We start from the raw sequence: 24,057 nt of genomic DNA, 5'->3' as shown, positions 1-24,057 counted from the left end.
TAACTGAAAAAAATGTGTACATTTTTAAAAAAGGAAAAAAGCAAGATAATACTTGAGGTACATCCTCCTCTGTTTTCTAAAGAAAGTCTGCTGAACTTCATTTTCTGCTAGCATTCATATATCTAGAGGAAATTTCTTTCCCAAATAAAGTTTATTCCTAAAGTAATTTCATTTTCCTTTATGCTTATAACCAATTTACACTGCACAACTCTGAATGAAAGACTGCCACCATTACTGCAGTGGAAATAAGCCAGAGCATTACATTGCACACATCCTAGTAGAATTAGATTTAATAAATACGTTAATCTGTTCCAAGAAGAAAAGCAGGTGTGAATTATCAATAGTCTTGAGGTAAATAGGTTTTGTGACAATCGAGAAGAGGGATTCTATAATGAAAAACTGTGGGGTGGTATGGGCTTGGTTTTGGGGTGGTTTTTTTTGTGTTTGGGTTTTTTTTTGTTTTGTTTGTTTGTTTGGGTTGGTTTTTTTTTTGAGAAAAGTCAGCATAATTTTTAGCTTTGTATTTTAAGCCCTGCTCTTTTTGGGGTGAGGAAATAAGCTGTAGGAGGGAGAAGAAAGGTTAAAGCAAGCATTAGCTAGGAAATACTATTCAGAAAGAGCAAAAAAATCCTTTGCCACAAACATTTCCATAAATACAATAACTAAACACTTTATAGCACCTTCCTTCTGAGGACCTCGAAGTAGTTTAACAAACAGCAGTGAAGTCTGGAAGCACTGCCTGTAGCAGTCAGCTCCTATTACACAGCTGGAAAGGCAGATACCAGGAGGGGAGGCTGCCCCCCTCACCTCCCTGACAAAGTCACTGACCCAGCAGCAGATGAGGATGCTGGCCCCCTGGTCCAACATACACTGGCAATAAAATCAACCGTTTAAAATGAAAATCCCCAAACTTCTTTAGTATAAAGGATTATCACAAACCCTTGGACAGACTTTCTGAAGAGGCTGTTATATCAACATCACATTTATCCCATCACTCAAAAACACCAACAGGTTTCTGCACGGCCACAAGTAAGTATCTGCCAGCAATGAGACGTGCTAGAAATGATCTTTTGGCCTTCTTCAGACATAGAAGAGGGGCATACAAAATGACTGTGGTTCTCATATTTTAAATTCTTTCCTACTATAAAGCATATCCTTTCTGTATCAGTGAATTTACTAATTATTATTTCCTTATGATTGTGACTACGTCATAATATGGTTATAGTATACTGACATTAAACCTTTCCAAAAGAAGTTGACTCTGGACTTAAAAACTAGTAGAAAAATGGCAGAATAGCATTGCACGCAATAAGGCAGCACACCCCGAGTCAAACAAAACTTGATGTTACCTGTGATTACATAAATATTTTAAGAAAGTTATCTTAATATCAAAGAGAAACCTGTACAGGCTTTCACTGTAAATTTCTGAAGATAGTATCGGCTGGTAGAGCTCTTAACTAAAATTGGCTTTCAATTTACTGCTACAACGTGGAACATACAGCAAACCCTCTTCTTCCAAAAACTAATCAAACATTATAGCATTTAAATAATGTTACACATAAGCTCTGTTCTGTGGTATGCATTTTGACAGTGAGGTGTATTGAAAACTGGTTGAACTACCAGGCCCAGAGAATGGTGATCAGTGACACCAGCGGTGGCCAGTTGCTTGTGATCTGCCCCAGGGGCTGATACTGTGGCCAAGACTATTTAGTATCTTCATTAATGACCTGCATGCTGAGACAGAGTGCACCCTCAGCAAGTTTGCACGTAATAGGAACTGTGTGGGGTGGCTGACACACCAGATGGGTGTGCCGTCATTCAGAGGGACCTTGACAGGCTGGGAAAATAGGGCAGAGCAGAATCTCATGAAGTTCAGCAAAGGGAAATGCCCAAGTCCTCCATCTGGAGAGGAATAACCCCTCACACCAGTACACATGGGGGCTGATCAGCTAAAAAGGAGCTCTGTGGGGAAGAACCCAGGGGGTCCTGGTGGACAAGCTGATCAGGAGCCAGCAATGCACCTTCAAAGACGATCAATAGCATCCTAGACTGCATTAGCAGTGCTGTCAACAGATGGAGGGAGGACATCCTTTCCTCTCAGCACTACTGAAGTCTAGCTGGAGTGCTGCGTTCACTGCGGGGCTCACTGCTACAGAAGAAATATGAACATACCGGAGTGAATCCAGCAAAGGGCCACAAAGCTGATTAAGGGATCAAAGCATCTTTCATATGAAGAGAGGCTGAGAAGGCTGGGACTGTTCAGTCTGGAGAAAGGGGGCATCTTATCAATACGTATAAATACCTGAAGGGAGAGTGTAGAGAAGATGGAGCCAAACTCCAGCTAGCAGTGCCCAGTGACAGGACAAGAGACAATGGGCACAAATTAAGAAACATGAAATTCCACCTGAGCAGAGGTAAAATTTTTTACTGTGGGCGAACACTGGCACAGGTTGCCCAAAGAGGTTGTGGTGCAGTCTCCCATCTGTGAGGATACTCAAAACCAGCTCTGGACAACCAGCCCTAGGTAAGGCTGCTTGAACAGGGGAGGTTGTGCGAGATTTAAAACTCACTACAAAGGACCTCAGAATGAAAAGCCAGATCATCACGAATCTAACTTATTCAGAAGCAAGCAGCAAAGATAACAACACAGATACTCATGTGCACAACCACCTGTGCTGTAATTCAGACTTCATATTTCAATCAAGTTAATTGATTGACTCACTTAATGAAAAAATCCAGAGAACAGTACTTTAGGAAGAGTGACTTTTTTTTCAAGCTAAAAAGTTTAATAGCCCCAAAACAGCAAAAAACCTCTTGCCTTTGTGACAACTTTCCAGTCTCAATACTGAACGAGAGTAGAGGCCACAAGAATATCTAAATAGGGAAAAATCTACTAAACAGATATTTCTAGATCTTTTTATCTGATAAGTATTTTTTAAAACTAACTCAACAGCATTCAAAAATCCATGAGGGTTATACCAGCCTATCAGAGTAGGGGCAGTAAATGACAATGCAGATTGAAAACTTTATATATATATATATACACACACACACACAGTTGCCTCAGCTGAGTTTAAATGACAAGTTCTTACAGGGTTGTTGTTGTACTTACAAAATATATTCCTAATATGGCCTAGTCAGTTTTGTTGTTCAATTTTTTGATCAAACTACTCTGATTTCCTGCATAGCAAGAAAGTACAGGTGGTCTGGTGTTGCAAAATACAAAGCAAGTCTCCAGAAGACTGAATACACTAAATACTAAAGAGCACATACTTCAGATTAGTTTATATTCAATAGAAAAACCTAAAATGATCTCTGGTTTTAAGATAATTAGCTTTCAGTTAAGAAAACTCTCTCTCTCTTTTCATATGTGAAAAAATGGCTTGAATTCCAATTTGTTACTGGAAGTATTTACTTTAAAAAAATAACAATTAAGACATTCAGCCTAACAAAAGAAACTTCAGAATTTAAAAACCACAATATCCTGGGCCATACATCCTTGTCCCATCATCTCCACATGCCTGAAACTAATTCAGCTATTTACTACTAAAATCAGTCTAGATTTTTTAAGCCCTTTGTGGATTTTAGAAAGAAATACATACATATGATATACCAATACCAATGTTCTGTACTTGCCTAATGCCCTTACCCATTTATATCAGATGTTATCCAATAAGCAGCTAATTAATTAAAATACCATGTGTCAGTTCCTCACAGCTCACAGCTTCACTCTGGTATTGCTATCGTTGCATTTTATGCAGATGACTGTCTTTTGTACATTACACACCTTACCAAAAAACCCCAAAACCCAGAAGGGGGTGAAGAGGGGAAGAGTACCTGTTTGTAGAGCCAGCCACGTCTGACAACTGGTGCATTAGGATTTCTCTTTATTGAGTTTGATCTCTTTCCAAAATTATGAACCTTCTTTGAAGATCGTGATGTCTAAATTGAATTGAACATGTTAAAGAAAACATGACATTAATATCTGTTGAAAAATCATAAGGCATTTTCTTTTCTTTAAGACCTTTTTCTTACATGTGTTACTCTGGGGAACTGCAGAATGCAAACTGTATTCCTTTTTTTAGATAAATTATTATGATGATGATGGTTCTTGCTGGCTTCAGCATTTCTTTTTTCCTCTGCAGAAAATTTAAAGACAAATCCCAAGACAAGTACTTAAAGTTGTTGGGTTATTTTTTTATAACAAGAAAAACCAACTTATTACATATCTGGCCTTCTTATACAGTAGGTAAAAAGCTTACCAAGCTGTAGAAAGAGAAGTAAAATGAATCAAACTATTACTAATTATGAAAAGTTACAACACCTGGGCAAGAAAATTTTACTCTTTCCTGATTCCAACACTGGCCTAATACATGAAAGTTGTTTAGACTTCAACAGGTTATAACTCCACCTTTCCTAACATATGCTAAATATTTTAAAGTTCTTTCTTCCCTCTCAAGAACCCTTTGCTCTGCGATGCTTTCGCTGGTTTGAATGTTCGTTATTTTACCTGCTTGTGGTAAGAACTACTTTGACACTTCTGCCCTGAAACTCCAGTGCTTATATCTGCTGTTGCTTATACCTTTTACAACCTTACAGCTGTGCAATGATCACAGATGACTAAGAGAAGTAGGATAAATAACCCATTTGAGATTTTATCCTTCTACTTGAGTAACCAAAAGAAATTGGAAAAGGCATAAAGAAACATGCAAGTGCTTGGCCAATTCACACTTCATTCATTTCAGCCTGCATTTGGAAAGTCTGTTCTGCAACTACATGCGCTAAGCATTTACTTGCGTTTTAAATTTTGTAAGAATTAGTGCCTCAGAGACCATGGGATATGATACAGCAAAGTATCGCACTCTGCAAAAGAAGTCAAGTTTTTTAAGCTGTGCTCATGGCTTTCCTCCAAATCCACCATTTGAATTGAGACAATACAACCCTGTGCTTCAGCTTCCCCATCTCCACTACTGAGAGTAATCATAAGATTATGCAAAGTTCCTAACATACACTTGGGTTTTGTTGCAAATTAGGGTATGGTGTTTCTCTATGGAAACTCTCTCAACACGCACCGCAGAACTGAGCTGGGTTTTATACATGCTGCAGAGAGCATTCCACAGTAGGTTAAAAATCATAAACCGAAACCTGCAATTTAAAATGATATGCAGCTTCTGTTAATGATGCCATTAACCGAAGAATACAACATAACTTAGCCAAAAAAGAACAAATTACAAAAACTATGTGTGTTTCTGTTGTAGACAGACTTAAGGCAATGAAACAAGGTCGTTTTATTTTTTGAAAGAATCAGGTGGGAATATAAAAACAGAGTGCTTTTAATTTCCCTTGGAGATACAGAAATTTGACTCAGCTCTGTTTGGAAAACAAGATAGAACAAGCAATTGAAAGCCTAATTAAAAATAAAAGTAAAAACCTTTCACATTTTCATCTGAAAAAATTCTACCAGTGCAAAATGGACAAAGCTTTGTAAGAAGCCAAGGAATGACATACAGAGGACCTATAAGAATCCAGAGCACGTTACAAAGTTAACTAGATGTACTTCAGTTGATCTATATGGCTACTATATTGGCATATCACACAAGAGCTATGCCAAGATTTTGATCAGAAATAATTTAGAATGCTCATACCTGCTCTATTAGGTATTAAAGGTTCAAAACCTCTCAAGAGCATTCCAGACTTGCTATGCTTGTAAAATGGCTAATGCATTAAGGATGCTTCTGAAAACACAGTAAACCACGAGTACTACTAATGTCAAGTCTACTAACAAATTCAGGTAATTTAGATAGATATCTGTTAGGTAGGTTTGATGATAAAACATAGTGACTCTAATTTCACTGAGCTCACAGCAAAGTTTTAATGGGTTACATCTTACCAACTGTGAATACAAACTTCCTTTAATTAAACACAGCATCACAAGTGCTTTCTAATTTTAGTTAATAAATACTTTAGATGACTCGTGATTATTTTACCACACACAGCATTCAGAAAGTAACTGTTCACAACAAATTCTGAGTCTCGAGACAATGAGTATTTTAGGATATTGGAATTTTGTAGGTGTATATATAAACATAATTATCAGTTCTCAAACTTTTTAGACCACCTCCTCCTCTTGTTATGCCTGGGATCCCTGGCCATCACGTATTCTCTCACACAAACATCTAATATCTTACAAACTGGAGAAGCAGGAAGAAAGGAAAAAAAATAAGAATTGAAGAGTTCAACTACCTTTTACCCCACACCACTAAAAATATAGGACATATTGCACAGCTCCAGCTTCTGGAGAAGGCAAAGAGAAAAGGAGGATACTGAACAAAGGTCCACCTACTAAGTACTTGCTGGAAGGTGTAGAAGGTAACAGAGCTAGCAAACTTATATTCACATCTGACTGGTTCTAAAGAATGGTCCCAGCCACTGCGATGCCTCCAAAACCAGAACCCACAGGAGGGACCCTGTACAGAAGAAGCCAGGAAGTCCAGCCAGTGACATTCATACTTTCCAAAACCTGAAGACGACAAACACCAGCAGAGCTTTGAACTCTGGGTAACAGACCAGTCAGTAGCTGGGGCTGCACAGTTCATCACTTTGAAAGCTGCTCTTCTCTATCCTTAGCTGGTAGACACAGAACTTATGGGAGGCTTCTTCCCCAGTTGCAGAACTAGAACAAAAGTAATTAATTAACACTAAACATATTGTGTCTATGTTTGAAAAACGTGGGTTGAGAACCTTGCTGACAAGGAAATTTTCTGCATGTGAGCTGAAAGAATGGAAATCTAAATCTCCGTTACTTTCAACTTCTGTTTAAAAATATGTTTCCAGACTTCAAGGCTTATATTATCTTCCAAACCACAAACCAACACGATGCTGCCTTCTGGATTGTGTAGGCAATTTTCAGTGCCTTCAAGTGAGCTGAGTGGGTTTCTGTCTCAGCACTTTAACTTGCACCAGGAGGTTGCTCTTGAAACAAATCTCCCAGTTGTTCCCTTTCACTGTGCTTTGGTTTGCACAGTAGAGCAAACTGGCTTTATTTTAGGTAAGACTAAAATGTAAGATGCACAAGAAGCACTACTGGACTGGTCTGAATATAAACCATGAAAACACAGTACCGATGTTTAGCATTGAGCACAAACACTGCCCTTCACACCACTCCTGTTTATTATGCTATTTGCTAATGTATCTTACGATTATTACTCCAAAATTTCTGGCTAACCTGAATCCTGAGAAGGCATGTATGTCTATACCTGAACCAGCCATTTAAAGCTGGGCTGGCTTAAGCACTGTATGAGCATCTATAAACAAACTGATGAATACTTATAAATAACGTGATACATTCTAGCTGTAATGGAGACACAAGGAGCTCTGCAGCAGCTGTCCTGGGCTGTCACTCCATTCCACTTACTGTGAGATAAAATTGTTAGCCTTATTCTGCTGATCATCAGGACAGCAACGAAGAGCAGGGAAGGTGAACTGTGGAGGGCGATTGGTAATATGACTGACTTTACCCATTAAAAAGCTTATTCCCTGAACGCGTTTCAGGACATACAATCTTATTTGCCTAGGCAGTGACTTTAACAGTGGGGAGAAACAGGAAGAAAAAAAAAAAAGCAACTACAAAAGCATCTTCTTAATTTTCAAGAGGGGTGGAAATATGTAACTGTGGCAATCTCAAGCCTACACAGATCTTTTTCACAGTCAGAGGTCTAAGCTAGTGGCTATAAGTTTAGAAATGCACTTCAAGCTAATAGGGAAGAATCAGTGCTTAACAGAGCTGGAGTGTGTTATTTGGCCAGCATTATGTATACAGTGGGAAAGGAGGATTACCATTAAGACTTTTACAGGGGAGAGACTGATTTTTGCCTCACTTCATATTAGCCTTTAGACAGCAACAGCACTAGACTCCAGTGAGTCCTTCTGCCACGAAATAGAAACTTCTCCATGTTCTGTTTGTATTCGGGATCAATTAACATTAATGAAAGGTGGAACTTATTTCTGTACACCTGTCTGAAACGTCAGTCATACCACAAACTTCCCTTCCATTCCTCATACCTTCCAATTTCAGGTGTGTTCATGAGTCATCTCTGAATACAGAAATACCTAAAAACAGGTGTAGCAACCACATGAAGCATTCTTCTGCTCTGTAATTTACTTTCCTCACCAATATTTTACTCCTCTCTTACTGTGCTGCAATATACAGAGCCTCTACATATTATATTCAAAAACTGATAAAACAGCTAAGATATTCAGGTTCTACTGTTGAGAGACATGCATAAAAACACAGAAGACAATCAGCTGTTGTATCTGGGTACAACCAGCAGGCAATTTCTATGTAGTTATCTTAAAAGCAATTCAACTCATTAGCTTTAAACAACCACCAGAAAATGCTGACTAATATTAGCTGTGGTTCTACTTTGCAAGAATTCACCTCCTGAAAACAAAACTTTTAAAATTATATTGCAGTCATTCAGACAAATTCATATTTGAAAACTGTTGTGCAGTAACTGTACATACAGTCACAGTAATCATATTAGTATTTTAAATGCTTTTGAAAACAAGAACAGACAGGAGGAATGCAAAGTAGAACAGATTTCTATTTTTTCAATATATAGTAATTTCTACAGGAAACTAGAATCATTAATCAATGACAGTAATAACAGTAACTGGGCCATGGCAATCTCAATTTTCTTGTAGAACACTATGAAACGAACATGTTAAGGGGCATTTTAAACTTCTCTTTCAAAAGAGTATGAAAAATATGTTTGTAAAACATGTGCCCCTAAATTGTAATTCCTTTCCTACATTTAACCTGAGAATGCTTCCTAGCTAGTTCTGTCATAATTAATTTTCTAACTACTGCAATCTACATCAGTATTACAACTCTTAACAGTAAGTTGTTTTGGGTTTTTTGTTTGCTTGGTTGTTTTAGGGCTTGGTTGGGTTTGTGTTTGTTATTGTTGTTGTTTGGGTTTTTTCTAGTTTGCTTTGTTTTGCTTTAAACTGCCTTTCCTGCATGGCCTTGAACATGATCATATGAAAATTGAGATGGATTTTGTTACTCTTTAATTCATCTGTGACTTCTTCTTTCCCCAGAAACACTAATAGATTTAAGACACTTTTCTCATGAAATAACAGTTTTCCAACGTAGGTCAAGGATTCTACCTATCAAATGACAGATATAAAACAATAAAAAATGTTTCCAAAACGCACTTGAAGAATGTTTACAATGTTTCCTACTACATGGAAAATAAACTATTTCAATCCACATTGCCGAAATTAAGGGATTTGCTCAGTTAGAACACATTCCAAAGTTTATTTTTCTCTTGCAGGCTAGATTAATCAGCTGAAAAGCACTTCTCAGGGTTAAAGTTTTTAATTACTTGTAAAAGTATGGGGATTTTTTTTCCTTGTTTAAACGTTAAGTGCTGAGTAGAAGAGATTACAGGGCTCTTGTCTGTAATCACTGATCTAAGTTGTTACCTTGGTGTCCTAGTAAACATAAGGAAGTTCTTAATTTTGTAGAAAATATACTTCCATTCAGAAAAGTTGTCCAGAAAATGGAAAAGAAAAAGAACCCAGAAACGCACACAATAGCCTCATCAGCTTTATCCAATAAACTTAAAAGCTGATATAATTGAACCTACCACCTCAATAAACATCTGGACATTTACCCCAGCCTTCTGAGAAGCTGAGTCAATGGAGAAAGCGGGACACAAAGCAACCTAGGGATCTCCAGGTATTTTCCTAGGAAACCAGAACTTCTGCTTCTGCCTCATGAGAGCAAATCATGTCACTGCCCTTTAATTTTACCACAGGGTCACCTTCCATCTCTCTTGTAACTACTTCTTACACACTATTATAATTCTCTCTATTTTAACTGGACAAATCCAGTCAATTGTGATTGAGCGATTTCTGTAACGATGCTTACGCAGATGTCTGATCAGTCACTCAAGGTTTTGCTGTTCACACAGATTAGAAAGGTCAGATTCTGTAAACAATCTAAGTACGTGCAAGTCATAAGATCTGAGATACCTGAAAAAAATTACAGCTTCAGTAATAATTTCAGACATCTCAGTTTCCAAATTAAATGTGAAAGGAGCCAAGTGCCCTGAAAAAGATATATGCTTGGTTTCTTTTTTTCATAAGAACGCTAATATATAGCACTGACTAGTACCTTGTGGAATAACTGAGTTATTTAACTTTTAATTTAATTTGGACATGAAGACTTACTCTGCCCACAGGGCTCATGGGATGAGCAGCATAATCTGATGTCAGATTATAGTTAGTTGCTTCACATATCATGCTTACTGGTCGCTCCTTCTTTTCTTCAGATGTCATTGCTGCAGCAGTCCTGAAAATAGAATATGTAATAGCACTAGAACATGCTGTGTGTGCAGACTGCTATTAGAAAGCACGCCTAAACGTAGCCCAGTACAGCCCGTGTCCTACTTTCCCAATTTGAAAGCAATTCACATTGAACTGTAAAGTTACCTGCATTATGTTTTAAACTTAAACCCATTAGAGATGAATTTTAAGATGATGTTTTAAAATAGGATTTCTCTGTTAGGATGAGGTGTTGGTGGGAGGAGAAAAAAGACAGGTATGAGCACGAGATGGAAATTGAAGGAAATGCTCTTCAAAGGCCCCATATGGCTTTGTCCCACTTCAATGAGAACATGCACATTTGTGAGATTTCACATATTGCAGCTCACAGTTCACACAGGTTTTCACTCAAGCCACCATATAACACGTTGCAGCAATGGTGGCGAGTAGGACACCCGATACCCATATAAAATCCCGAGGTCAGGTATGATTTTCATGCATAGTGTCTCATATTGTGTACTTTACAAAACTAATGCAAACCTAGCAAAACCAAGTTCTTATCTAGCGATTCAGAAAGTGTCTCAACTGGCCAAGAAAATAACCAATTGAGGAGAAACTATCAAGCAAGATACAATAGAATAATGGCATGTGATTGTCCCTAAGTGATTACAAAATTTATTCCTTTTTGGGAGCTTACTGGTTTATTACATAATATACAGGTCATTGGCTACCACTACAGGATAAAGTGGCAAATGGAAATGCACACAGTGCATAAACATGGTGCATTTCTATCATATAACTAAGTTGGGCTATGGTTTTTAATCTTAAAAATTCATATTCAATATTTCATGTTACTTTCAAAGAATTTAAACAAATAATTAAAACTTTATACATGCTTGTCTGACCTGGAAAAAATAAACATTGCAATTAGCAATGACTGAATCTTACTCCAATATTAACACGTTTTAAAACATGTATTTTATAGACTGAAACAGATGCCACTTACTGTTCATTCACAACAAAAATACAGTTGTCCTGCGATGGCTGTCCTGTTACTGGATGTTTGCAGGTTACTTTTCGTTCATTATGACTGTGGTAGAGAGATAAGGAAAATTATTAGGCAATAATTTTTTGGTTTTCCAACTCAAGCATACCATTGTACTGGATTCATATATCAGCTCAGTGAAAACAACTATGAATATTTCATTACAGCATCTAATAATGTATGTGTACACACATACACAAATGCATATACATATGTATAAACTAATAAAAAGAATGATAACAAGTATTAAAGGATCTTCATTAATAGCCTGGAAAGAGATAGGAAACATTGGCACTGGGTTGCTAATGGTTTTGAATTTAAAAACTAGAGCTGTAAGAGTACTACTAGATCATATATGATCACTGATAATTCACTTCAGCTAAGTCTTTATATATACATACACAGGACTTCAGATAGACAGGGACAGGTTAAACATAAGACAAACAACTGCTCTGTAGGGATCAAATATCACTATCACAAAAGTGATTGTCTTCCAGCTTAGAACATGAAGTTCCCAGTTTAAAATTTTTCAGTAATACAAATAAATACTCAGTGATTGGTACAAGAGTGACTGCACTCAGAGTTCTACTTTTCCTGGTGACTTTTTAATTCGGAGTGCTACTGCCCTGCAGCAATCTTGGGAGTACCTTCAAGTGGCAGGGGGCCTGTGGCTGAGGGCTTCACCATCAGCAGCACAAAATGTTCACTTTGCAGTATCTCATTCCCCTGAACGGCAGGTGTTGCTAGATCACAGCAGCTCCCACAATTTGGAAGAAATTGCCAAAACCCAACAACTATTAGCTGCTACCACTCAAGAAGGAAATGTTTTGACTTGTGCCCTCCAGCCCTTAGAGGGGAAGGAAGAGAAAGGGAGGAATATCCTTCACTGCCTACCAGGTACGTCGAACAGCTGACAGTTCTAACTTGTGCCTGCTGCAGACCAGGGCTTTTCCACGCCCAGCCTCCATGCAAGCAGCAGGGCTCCAGCCCCAGTTATGCCACCAGCACACCTGAGAGCTCGGAGCCGCCAGCTGGCACAGCAGCAAGACCGTGCACCTAGGAGAGGCAAGGGTGGCTGAACTGCAATAACCTGCTCTGAAGTCTCTAGCTCCAAAATGTAGGAAAGAGCAGGAAAGGTGCACTGATGAGATTTAAACCTGATTCAGTGAATAAAAAGCATACGAGCTGGCATCAGATTAAGAACAGGCAGTAAGTATATAACATAGATGCATTATTTGGATAGAAGCCACATGCTTCAAAAAAACCTCATCTCTTCTGTATTTCACACTTTAAATAATATTTATAAATAAAAAAAAATATATATAATGCAAACCCCCCAGTATCTGAAATTCACACTGTAGATCACAAAGATGGTAGTTCCATTTGATAGTATTTACTTTTGCGAAGAATATGTGATGATAACCTTTTTCTTTTTCATGTAAGGTATCTTACAGAATACTCTCCCTTTCTTTTCACAGCTTCAGCCCTGAAAAATATTCTTAGACAGAGAACAAACCTGGGACAAAAAAGTGTATTAGTTGCAGGACAGCAGAAAAACAAAAGCTTAGGATGGCACTTCATCCTTAGCACCTACTTCTCTTATTGCCTATTCATTTAATCATCTTAGCATTCAAAACTATCTTTCAAAACAAATGTTACACTCTCTACCCTTCCTGATTCTTAAAACAACCTAGACTTAACAAGACTAAACATTCCCCATGTTGTTAAAAAATTCCCTTAGATCATAACATTTTGCTATTATGAAGCATTACTATTTAATTACCTCCAAACGAAAGCCTAATAAAATATTCACACTACTTTAATGGTCAATGGATAGTTGGATAAATCTGCATAAATCTCAAGTGCAAGATTAGAAAGACAGCCCAATTCTTTGCACTTTCTTTACTGGGATTTTAAAAACTAGTAATACCTAAATGGATAGGTGCCTTATGGGTTTAACTAATGAGCTAGTGAATGCTGGTTCTTTATTCTTCACACTAAATTCAACAGAATTCTAAGTTTAGCTTCTAAAGAAGCTTCTACTGCAGAAATGCAGCTATTACAATGAGGGGACAGAAAAGAGAGGACCTGAGTACCTCTGTGCCACTCCTAACTGCCATGGTCCTAACACATTTTTCAAGTGAAAATGGCCCAGGTTGAAGAGAATTAAAATTCAAAACATTCCTGAGGAAGCATCCAGGATTTTTTTGTGATTGTTCTTTTTCTTCAATTCCAAAATCTTTCTTTTTCTCCCCCTTTTACATTTCAGAAACTCGTAACACCAAACTGAAAAAAAAAAAAAATGGAGATGAGCTGGCTTTGCCAAGATGTTGCCATCTTGTTCACATTAAACCTTGTCAGCTAGTTGTCAGCTGACACCTAGAACTGTAGAAATAAGTGGATCACTACTTCTGCTCAAGGACCGTCAATACCCAGGACCACTACAGTGGAGACATCCCGTTTTGTAGGAGTGCAGCTGGCTCTCACACTGACACTGGAAGCGGCTACACTCAAAGACTGGAAAGGTGAGGTTCATACAAAACCAGCAGGGAAAGCAGGAAGGGAAGGAAAAGAAGAGAAGAGAGAAAGCACTGGCACAAACCTGTTAAAGAATATTTTCTTTCAGGTTGGAGTCATATATCAAGTCAGTATTGCAAAAATATCAAAATGGTATTGGATAACATAAAAAGTTTTCTTCACCACTCACACTGATGTCAAAAAGTACAGAGGTATAGCTGACATCACATAAAGAAGGCAAAAAAATATCTTAGACATGAAACACTCTCCTGTGGGATACACAGTACTTTCTAGTATTTGAGAGACCTTTATAGTCACTTTCTTCTAACAAGGCGAGGCAAAAGAAGAGCCATATTTTCTTCCTTTCAGCTTAGACACAAGCGAAATCTTGCGAACGAACACTGCAAATTCAGCTTGTACAACTAAGTAGTACAATGACTGTAAATATGTCTAACTGAATTAGTAGATATTTAATACATCAACTTGAAAAGATTTTTATTATTTATCTGAATTACCGCATTTTTGGCATTGATTTAGCTGATATTTTGACATGACTCTTCAAAATAGTTGCGTAAGGTGTACAAGAGCTTCGTAATCATTGTCATAACCCTCCCACATAAACAGTAGGTTAAGGCATTTGTTTTAAACTTGATCTGCAGACTACAGAAAGTTTCATTAGAACAAAACTACAATTTGGTATTCACAATCTTCAACATCTGATTCAGACAGTTATTCAGTTACCCATGAATTTCTGGGTCCACGCACACGCTTACTATTTCATTTATTACACTATAATAATACATACCTCATCAATAAATCTCAGGGGGAAAAGTTGGTGGGTTTTTTGTTTTGGTGTGGTTTTATTTGTTTTTTTTACTGAGAGCTCTAACTTCAATTTTATACAAACCCCAGTGTGTAATTCAGAGCTTCAACTCTGCATATTTATGTGTCTGTACTCTTATTATGTGGTAGAGTGATTCACTTTGACACAGGCAGCTAGAAGCCAGTGTGTTATTTTTTTTTGCTTATGCAGAGATATAGTCTCCAAGAGGTACATGGAAACAACATATCTCTTCCTTCTCTCTCCAATCATTTTTTTTTATATCGACACATTTTGAGAACACAGGGTAACTATACACACACACACTGTTGCACCTATACTGAAGGATAGAACCGACTCACTATTTTAGCATCCATGGTTAGGTTGTATTAATGGCATGCTAAACACCACAGCCAGAGATGGAAAAAATTTGCGTATTTTGTTAGTATTCATGAGCATACTCTCCAGCCTCAGTATGTGGCAGAAACTATTCCTCATTAATATTTGCTGCTGGGATGTGTTGGGCTCCAGAAATCGACACAACTGACTAAGATGATATGACAGATAAGTATTTCAATGCAAAATATAGCATAGTTCTTCCATGTATCAATATTCGGATTTTGATTCCATTAGTGACCTGGGACATAGTGACCTGCTATAAAAAGATAAAAACCAGACAAACAATAAATAAAACCCCCTACAACACAAAATACTAACCACACCAAAATAGCTCACACAGGGACAAGTTCCTTTTTTAGTTATCTCAGGGCAAAACAACTGATACCAGCTTAGCAGCACCAACTTGACCTCTTTTCTCCAGAATTTTTGAACTTCTCCTTCCCAGTCCTTTCCTCTGAACACTGCAAGCTTTGGCATCAATTAGCTGGTAGCTTAGCTCTGGCACATGGACAAGCCCTCAGAGCAAAAGGATTTATCTTGTTCAGGTTAGAAGCCGACAGCAACCTTGAATTTGACTCATGTTATTTGTCTTCTTATCTACTCTCTCCCTTCCATCCCTTGAGACCCTTAATCTCTTTAGAAGACAGGATTATTTTACTAATTTCTAGACACATTCAAAAAACCTTGTTGTGTAGTTTTAGGCTACTCACTAAATGTACAGTCAACAGCAATCTTTTTGATGGTCAAAAGTGATCCAAGCACTATTAAAAAAACATAAAAATATAAAGACTTCAAATGCATCATTCAAATATATTATTCTATTTGTAAGTAGCAATAGAATGCATAATTCCAGGAGCAGACTTGCCAATGGAAGTCCTACACAAGCAGGGTTGGTTGGTTGTTTTCATTCTACCTTGTGTTTTACAGGACTGCTGAGCCAAAACCACCTGGTACCAATTATTTTATTCTAACACACAACACCACAAAATCAGCAATTTCAACATTCTGTCCAGTTTTACCATTCTGAAATTGCTATCACCTTTAACAGTACCAGGATTTTTTGGATAGGGAATAAACTCAGATAACAGCAGCTGGATAGGGGGACAAGAAAAAAAAAAATATCTGTAATCCAGTTGTACAGATACAGAAAGCTGCACACAATTAAAAATGAAGGGTTAGACTATCTTTCCACTGGAACAGAGCAGTTCACTCAGCAGTGGCAAGAAAGATCAAAGTCCTTGGGTGGGGCAGTTGGTTTGAGGTCTCTCCATTGTATGATTTGGTTGAGTTCCCTGTCCTCCTAAAATAAAAAAAATGAGCTGGGCCAGAACTCCCCAAGACACATCTGGTTTTCTCCCTCTAAAATTAAAACTAGATGCCACTTCAAAGCTTCTCCCATGCCCTTTCTTTGTAGATTTTTTTTATGTGTTCCTAAATGCTAAGGTCTTCTCATTTGCTCATTCTCAACGTGACCATCAAAGCAAAGGCTGAGTTCTACTTCAGTGAAAGAATACAAACAAAAGCCAGGACACAACTTTCAACAGGCCTCCATATCTTTACTTTAGAAAGAATGTTCCTTTTGACAAGAGAAAACTGAAGAACACATTTCAGAAGAATGCTACACCAATTATCTGCCTCCTAACATTTATTGTCTAAATTTCATAATCTGACAATCTAATCTCTACTATGCAAACGTAATCCCTATATATCACAAATACACTTAAGTACATAGAGATATTTCTTAGAGAAGCTGGTTTATGCATTTTTCAGACCTGCTTCATGAGAAAATAATTTAAAAGATTACATATTAAGTAAGGCAACCAAAATTACCAGAGTAATAAAGTCATCCTCTCTACATTAACGCTAAATGTTTGCATTTAAAGGTAAAGTTCAACTCAAGACAAACGTCTAGGCCAGCTTTATTCTGCTTCTGTGAAGCACTTAATTCCTGAACTGGGGTGGGAAGAAATAATAAAAAACCAAAACCAAACCGAACACCCCCCCGGCCCCCAACCAAACAAAAAATCCCACATCCAAAATCCCACATCCAATTTTTACCTTGTGTGCTTGCTTTCCAGTGTACCAATGTCTCCTTTCTAACTGAAATAAATGCAGTAACTTATAGTTATCTAACAAAAAGTTGTTTGAATTTGGAAAAAATCTAAGTAAATGTAGTCCCTACACAACTGTTAGCAAGGATGTGGTCTGTGGCTGCACCAACACTTCTATTTTACTAAATCTGTAATGCCACATTGTACAGTAAATAGCAGATGCAAGCACTTTTTTGTCAGTGCTATCATACCCTAGAATTACGAGTCTTTTTCAATTAAGCTTTTTAAACAACTTGGAAAACCAGGCTGTATGGCTCCACTGGAAAACATATGAGCATGGTAACTAAACATCAGGGAGTCCAAACGAAAGAGGGTGTAAAGAGACAGCAAGTTTCAAAGCGAAGTGCTGACAGACCTGTGTAACATCACATATGCTGCTAAGAGCAAAGTGTTGAATCCTTCGTGTGTGCACATGCTTGGCAAGGTGCATACAAAAGACTACTAATATTCTTGGCAGATATTGCAACACCTAAACTATAGCTGCTGCTGTCACCATTTTTTGGTCTCCTATGAATTTATTTTGTTCAATGAGTCAATTCCGTAGGCTATCCTTTTAGGCCTTTCTTAGTTAGTTATACAAGTTTTGCTATCCTTGCTGCTGCTGTAATGAAAAAGCACCTGAACATTTCTATACAACTGACTGTAATCCAGCTTTTCATTTATTATTGAGATTTTCCAAAAAATTAAGCACTACTGCCCTGAAATTGTAAACCTTTCTGTCAATAGGACCATTCTAAAAATCAGACTTTTATTCCAATGAAAATATTTATGTAAAACCAAAGCCTTTTCTCACTTAGGCAGATACGATTAACATGCTATGACATACCTCCAATGTAAAACTGTAGGTTTATGTAATTAAATGCAAATAGTAAATAAAAACGTTTCAAAATGCTAGGATGAAATACCTTCTAAAATAGCGTATACTGTATTACAGATAGAGAAGCTTTTAGTAAGTAACTGTCCTTTCTAATCAAGCACTGTATTTTCAGAAGAAGAAAGTTTTATTTTTTTAAATTTTGCCAAAACTTTGTGGGAGGGTGTCCTGTAGGTAACATATTTGGGAATCTGTAAGATACTGAGACTTGGTAAAGGCCACAGAAGCCACATATCTTTAAACAGAAGTGTGGCAATTTGTGAGATGTACTTGCCATGCGTCATCAATTTATGTAATAATTCACTACACACATTTTAACCCCTGGGCACAGTACCTAACAGTATCTTCATAGCAGCACTGCAGATGAAGAAAATTTTCAATTCTGTAAGTCTACAGTAGTAAAAATTACTAATACTGCTGTTTGAGATAAGTTTGAGAAAATAGTGAGGTGGGTGTTAGTAGGCAGAACTATCTGTAAGCCTCAGATTTGACAGTTGAAATCAAAGCATCCTTTAATGGATAACTATGTGGAAAGTTTCCAAGAACTAGAGCAGGGGTCCTCAAACTTTTTAACCAGGGGGCCGGCGCGCGGATGCAGTGGCAGGCAGTCATCTGCGGCTGCTTGGTTTGCCCCCCCCAAACCCCGGCGGGGGGCGGGTGTGTGTGTGTGTGTCTGTAAATACCGGTGGCCGGATTAAGGACCCTGGGGGGCCGTATCCAGCCCGCGGGCCGTAGTTTGAGGACCCCTGAACTAGAGTAACATAAAAATTCTGCAGTGAAAACCCACAACCTGTTTCCTAAAGAAAAATGATATTTGGAGTAGCATGGTTCAGCAGGTGGCTTGTGGACCAGAACCAGCACTGGATGCTCCAGCCTGGCTGCTACTGCCTCTTCCTCTTGAAGACCAATGGCAGATGTCTGATCACCTAATGCTGCCCCAAGCTCACTTCCCCAACGCAGGAGGGAGGCTGCAGCCTCTCCAAAAGGGGCAGAGAGAATGGAAGAAGTAAAAACTAACTTGCAGAGAGGGCAACAAAAAGCCACAGTCAACAGCTGTTCTGATACGAAGAACAAGCTGTCTTTGCTGCTGAAGCTAAACAAATTAGCGGACTAATAACTAACTATATTTCATTAAGATGAGTTAATTAGGAACCATTAATTGGTATTTTCTTACACATATGATGTTAAAGGTTTTAAGAACCTGAAACAAACCTGACTTGAATTTACAAGGGACAACTGCACTTAGGCTGTCTAACTGCATGATCATGACTGTAACACACTACCTGGAGCAATTAATCACACCAAGTACATTACAGAGAATTCAGTTGTCTTAGTCACCTTCCACAACTCTAAGAATCAATCTCAGTAAAAACTTCTAGCAAAAGCTTTAACAGCTGCATACCAAAGCTCACTATACAGGACACTGTCTCCAACACATATCGCTAAGCTCAGTTCTGCAAGCCTTGTCCTTCATGATTTATTGCAGTGTTAGAAGTGTGAGATGCACTCGAGCAAGTGTTACGAACAGAAGTACAAACTCAAATGCAATTTTATCTCACGCTTCAATTTCACCATGAAATCTAGACACATTTTGCAAGAGAAGCCTACTCTAGTAACAGTTCCTTTTACTAGTTTTTGTTTTTCAATAATTACATTTTGAAAAAGAACTGCTACTGATAATAAGAAAAGTGAATACAAATCAAGCACACACCTACATATGTGTATGCATACTTTAAGATACATTAATATATGGGTTATGCAAAAAACCCCCAATCTTGCTGTCAAAACTATTCCCAACTGAAGTCTGACTCTGCAAGCTCATGTGGTTTCAAAAGCTCAAGATGTCTCCACTTGGCATACCCTGAAAAAAAGTCAAAGCTGTGCTGCAATGTCTTAATTTTCATTCGTCTTGAAGAGCCTGCATCACTGTTGCTTCTCTGAACCTCTCAAGCGCTGACAACCCTGACTGCCCTGTCACTCAGTCCCACCACTTCTCCACTTTCAGTTCAAAAGGGATCTCAATGGATTTGGTAATCAGAGGACTTTGGATTTCATTTGGAAACAGTTGTGCATTTGTTAGTAAGAACAACAGATCCTACAAGCACTTAACCTCATTTTTTCGACCAGTTTAGAGCATCCTCTGATACAGAACAAGTATTTCAGAACAATGAGCAATTCCCCTTCACAAAATCTATGTGTTTAGTAAGTTGCTGTAGTTGTGTCCTATTAATAGTTCTCTCACTAATGATCCGTTTTGCCCCACATACATCATGGATCAAATTTCTTTTCATCCCCGTTTTAACCATATTGTGTGGGGTTTGGGTGTTGTTTCCATTTTTTGTTTGGTTCATTTTTTTTGCTTTCTGTGCACACAAAAGAGCACACTATGAGTATATGTTCATCACCTACTGCACAACTCTCCCATTTTCAACATTTAGCACTTAAAAGCCTTGTCTCTGCCTCTCTCTGTCCCCCCCAGTTAACAAACCAGAGGACCATGAAATGATTAACCATGCATGTAGTTGCCTCCCTAACTTTCCACTCTTTTCATGCAACAATTTCAATGTTTCACTGTTACACCTTCTTTCTCTTCCTACTTTCCACTCTTCCGTAATGGCATACAATTACTTATTACCGAAATAACCCAAATTTTATGGATTCTCATTCTCTCAAAACTCACATTCCACTTTGTGTCCATTGCTGGTCTCCTTAGATCTCGGCTCTCAATTAACTTCACTCAAGACTGCTTGCTGGTTTGTTAAAGTATATGACTTGCCTAGTATTTTTTTTCTTATCATTTAACTCAATGTTGTTTAGTTTAGTCTCAAACTATTTAGAGAGTGACAGTCTTTCAAGAATAATTACAGAAGTTACAGCACAAGTAAATTGTTCAACTAAACTCCTGATGTAGAACTGTAAAGCTGATTAATATTATTGAATTACAGATGCAATATGTAATATATACAAAAATATAAAAAAATTAATTTCAGTAAATCCTCAAGTTAAAAAAAACACACTCAAATTCAACAGCAGACTTTCAAGTGATGTTTGGTGAAATCACACTCTTGCTTTGCAAATCTAGCTAAGCACATCAGGATCAAAACATGACATACATTAACAGAATTAGTTAAATATCTTGTTTCTCTTAAAGGTTTTTTACCTTTGGCCAGACTTCTAGGGATATCTTTCCCTTATCACATTTGCCATTATTTATGATTACTCTGGTTTGGGTTTTTTTTGGGGGTGTGTGATTTTTTTGTTTGTTTTTTTTTAAGATTACGTGAATCACAATATTAGCTATGAAGCAAATACCTTTTTTATCTTCACCAAAGTTACACAGAAAGTGTAAAACTATACTGCTGTCTTCAGCCAGTTATATGACTTCCATGATTTCTTAATCACTTTCCCAATGCCTTAGAAGTTGGCATACTTCCACAATCACATCTCTAGTAAACAGTGATTTTTATTAAGCAACAACACACTTCTATTAATAACCCAGTAGAACTTCTAAAAGAAAGTTTAAAAGAAAGCCATGTTTATCAAGCACTTATATCAGAATATACTAGGTCATAACTAGACACTTCCTCAGTCTGCTGAGAGCGAAAAATGGTCTGGGCCAAGCTTCTGCAAAGTAAATACAGAACCATCTGGGAAATGCTTAGAAATAGTTCTTTTAACAATTTGATAGAAGAAAGCAGCTGAAATGTCAGTGCATCCACTTGTGTATCAGTTCTAATTGTGGAACCCATTCAGACATATCCTGTATCTCAGGCTTTCCCTCACAACCGGTCCTATTTTGCAAGAAATAAGGATAGATGCTGAAATTTATAAAAAGAATTCTATACATATAATAAATATATGAACACTCATCATTAATGCTTTAATCACTGGCCTTCTTAAAGCCACTGTAAGGATTTAATTGAATAATCTTGGTGGTCCACTGACAGAGCATATGCAAATATGTGCACCAGACCCCAGAGGATAATTAATTGAGGCTTACATCATGTGTGGCCTGCATTCATCTCAGACAAAAGAGTACAAAGTCTATTAAAAATATTCATTGCTTATGATGTAAAGGTCAAGTACAGAGACACACATGGTATAAAGTGTGGCACTGAACTGGAACACTGAATGCGTCAGCTGTCATCTCCAAGGTCCGAGGGCACAGCTCAGCCTTGCTCAGCTCTTACTTATTTCAGTCCATTTGGATTCATCTTCAGGAACCGATCATTTCAGAAAAATATTAATACTGTTGCTTTAGAAGACTAGCAGCAAGTTGGTTTAGAAGTCTGCAAGGCCTGAAACATCAGTAACAAATAAAATTGGTGCGAGATTTGTTTGAAATCACAAGTAGATCAGAAATTATCTCAGGATTTTCTCTGCATACTCACATCCTTTAAAAAAAAAAAAAAAACAAACCCTAAACAGTTTTCTTGAAACATCCACACTAATGTTCATGTTTGCACTTCACGTTCATTTCTTCATATTTCAGAATAAAGATCCTGTTGGAGGTATAATGTATTTTAATCCAGCAGTGTGGACACCAGTCAGGTTTGTGGGAAACCTTGAAAAATGATTTACCTGCAAAGAGTAATGATTTACCTGCATTTTCTCTCTTTTCTCTGGTTTTAAATTCATAATTCCCTACTATTCCTCATTAGCTCCAAGTATTTCTAAAAATTAGGCAGGCCTCGACACTTCAGCAAATGCTTTCCAGAAAAAAAACCACCACTATAATATTATCCACAAAAAATACCAAAGAGTATCACACTGAGATGTGGTGTTAATTCCTCTTACACCTTTATCTTAAGCATGGGCACCAGACTTTACCAGGGAGAGAATGCCAGGCCAGATGGACCCACTGTCTGATCTACGGTGATGGCTCTTATGCTGCTATCGTGAGTTTAACTCCGATTGTCTGTGCCTAATTGTTGGTGCTAAGAATATCTGTCAGCAAACAGCAAAACCACCCCTTAACGTTGAACCTATTTTCCATGCTGCCTAATGCTATTAATCTACAGCATTCACTCCTTGCTTTGATGCATACGATCAAAACGCAATGGAAGCCCCCAGTTTTATGCAACAAGAAAAGGGATAAGAAATATGCCATGGAAACAGGTAGAGCCAAACTACAGCTGGGAACTGGAGCCCTTCCTCTGCCACCAGGCACAAAATGGAGGAGTGGGGCATTTGGAGGCAGTAATGTAAAGGGAAATGTCCAAGGTTATGTAACAGGTGATTAGTCAGATTCATATAAAAAAAAGCAAAAGAAAATGAACCCTCTTTCAAATAGAATTTTGGTTTGCTTTCTCTTGATCTCTTCTTATATGCGTCATCACAACTGGCAGGAGCTCCAGATACTCAAATATCTTTATGTTTGTTCAGAATGTACACAGAAAAAGTTGTAGCACGCTAGTGTTATCAGATATTGTCATCTGATACTTAAGATTCCTAGGTGTGTTGGATCTTTTACACAATTTAAACATCTTCCCCAAAATTATGTCAAAAATGTGAACTTAGTTAGAAAAAGATCACTAAGAAAGAACAAGCAATAAAAAAGATTGCTTCCATAATCTTTTTCACGGAGGCATTAAAAAGATACTTGCATAAAAAAGATTATTCACACTAACAATTTTTATGATAAAATCCATTGATTTTAGAACTCATCTACCTACAAATAGCAACAAAACCAAGTCAACCTGGACACAAAATTAAGTACTATTCCCTTTATGTAGTGTTTTAGCTACTTATTCCCATCTCAATGTCAAGCTTCTTATAGAATAATTGAACATCAGAATTTAGGCAGACTACTGAAGTAGTAGGAACGATTTATGGTAACATTGGCATCATTTACTCATTATTAGGTAAGGAAGTGGAAAAGATGAAGAGTGACTACAATATACTTTCTCTGTAGATTAAACCAATTTGGCCTTTTTAAACGAAGAAAAAAAATTCTTTC

The 24,057-nt window shown here is 37.5% G+C and overlaps 1 protein-coding gene across 22 annotated transcripts in view; it reads right to left on the bottom strand.

The window, feature by feature from the left end:
• PLEKHA5 (pleckstrin homology domain containing A5) overlaps window positions 1–24,057 on the bottom strand; it is a 170,204-nt gene that overhangs the window by 61,988 nt on the left and 84,159 nt on the right. For 21 of the 22 annotated variants that reach the window (XM_037388774.1, XM_037388771.1, XM_037388770.1 and 18 more), the window contains 3 exons: window positions 11,339–11,422; window positions 10,240–10,360; window positions 3,838–3,942 (listed from right to left, as the gene is read on the bottom strand). In XM_037388774.1, coding sequence (XP_037244671.1) covers window positions 3,838–3,942; window positions 10,240–10,360; window positions 11,339–11,422 — 310 coding nt within the window. Of the gene's footprint in view, window positions 1–3,837; window positions 3,943–10,239; window positions 10,361–11,338; window positions 11,423–12,665; window positions 12,672–24,057 lie in introns of those variants that run through there. The other variant, XM_037388779.1, reaches the window with a different exon arrangement.

Source organism: Falco rusticolus, chromosome 5, assembly GCF_015220075.1.
Source record: "Falco rusticolus isolate bFalRus1 chromosome 5, bFalRus1.pri, whole genome shotgun sequence".
Lineage (NCBI taxonomy): Eukaryota > Metazoa > Chordata > Aves > Falconiformes > Falconidae > Falco > Falco rusticolus.
The sequence above is the reverse complement of the archived record's forward strand: the minus strand, read 5'-3'. Positions and strand labels throughout refer to the sequence as shown.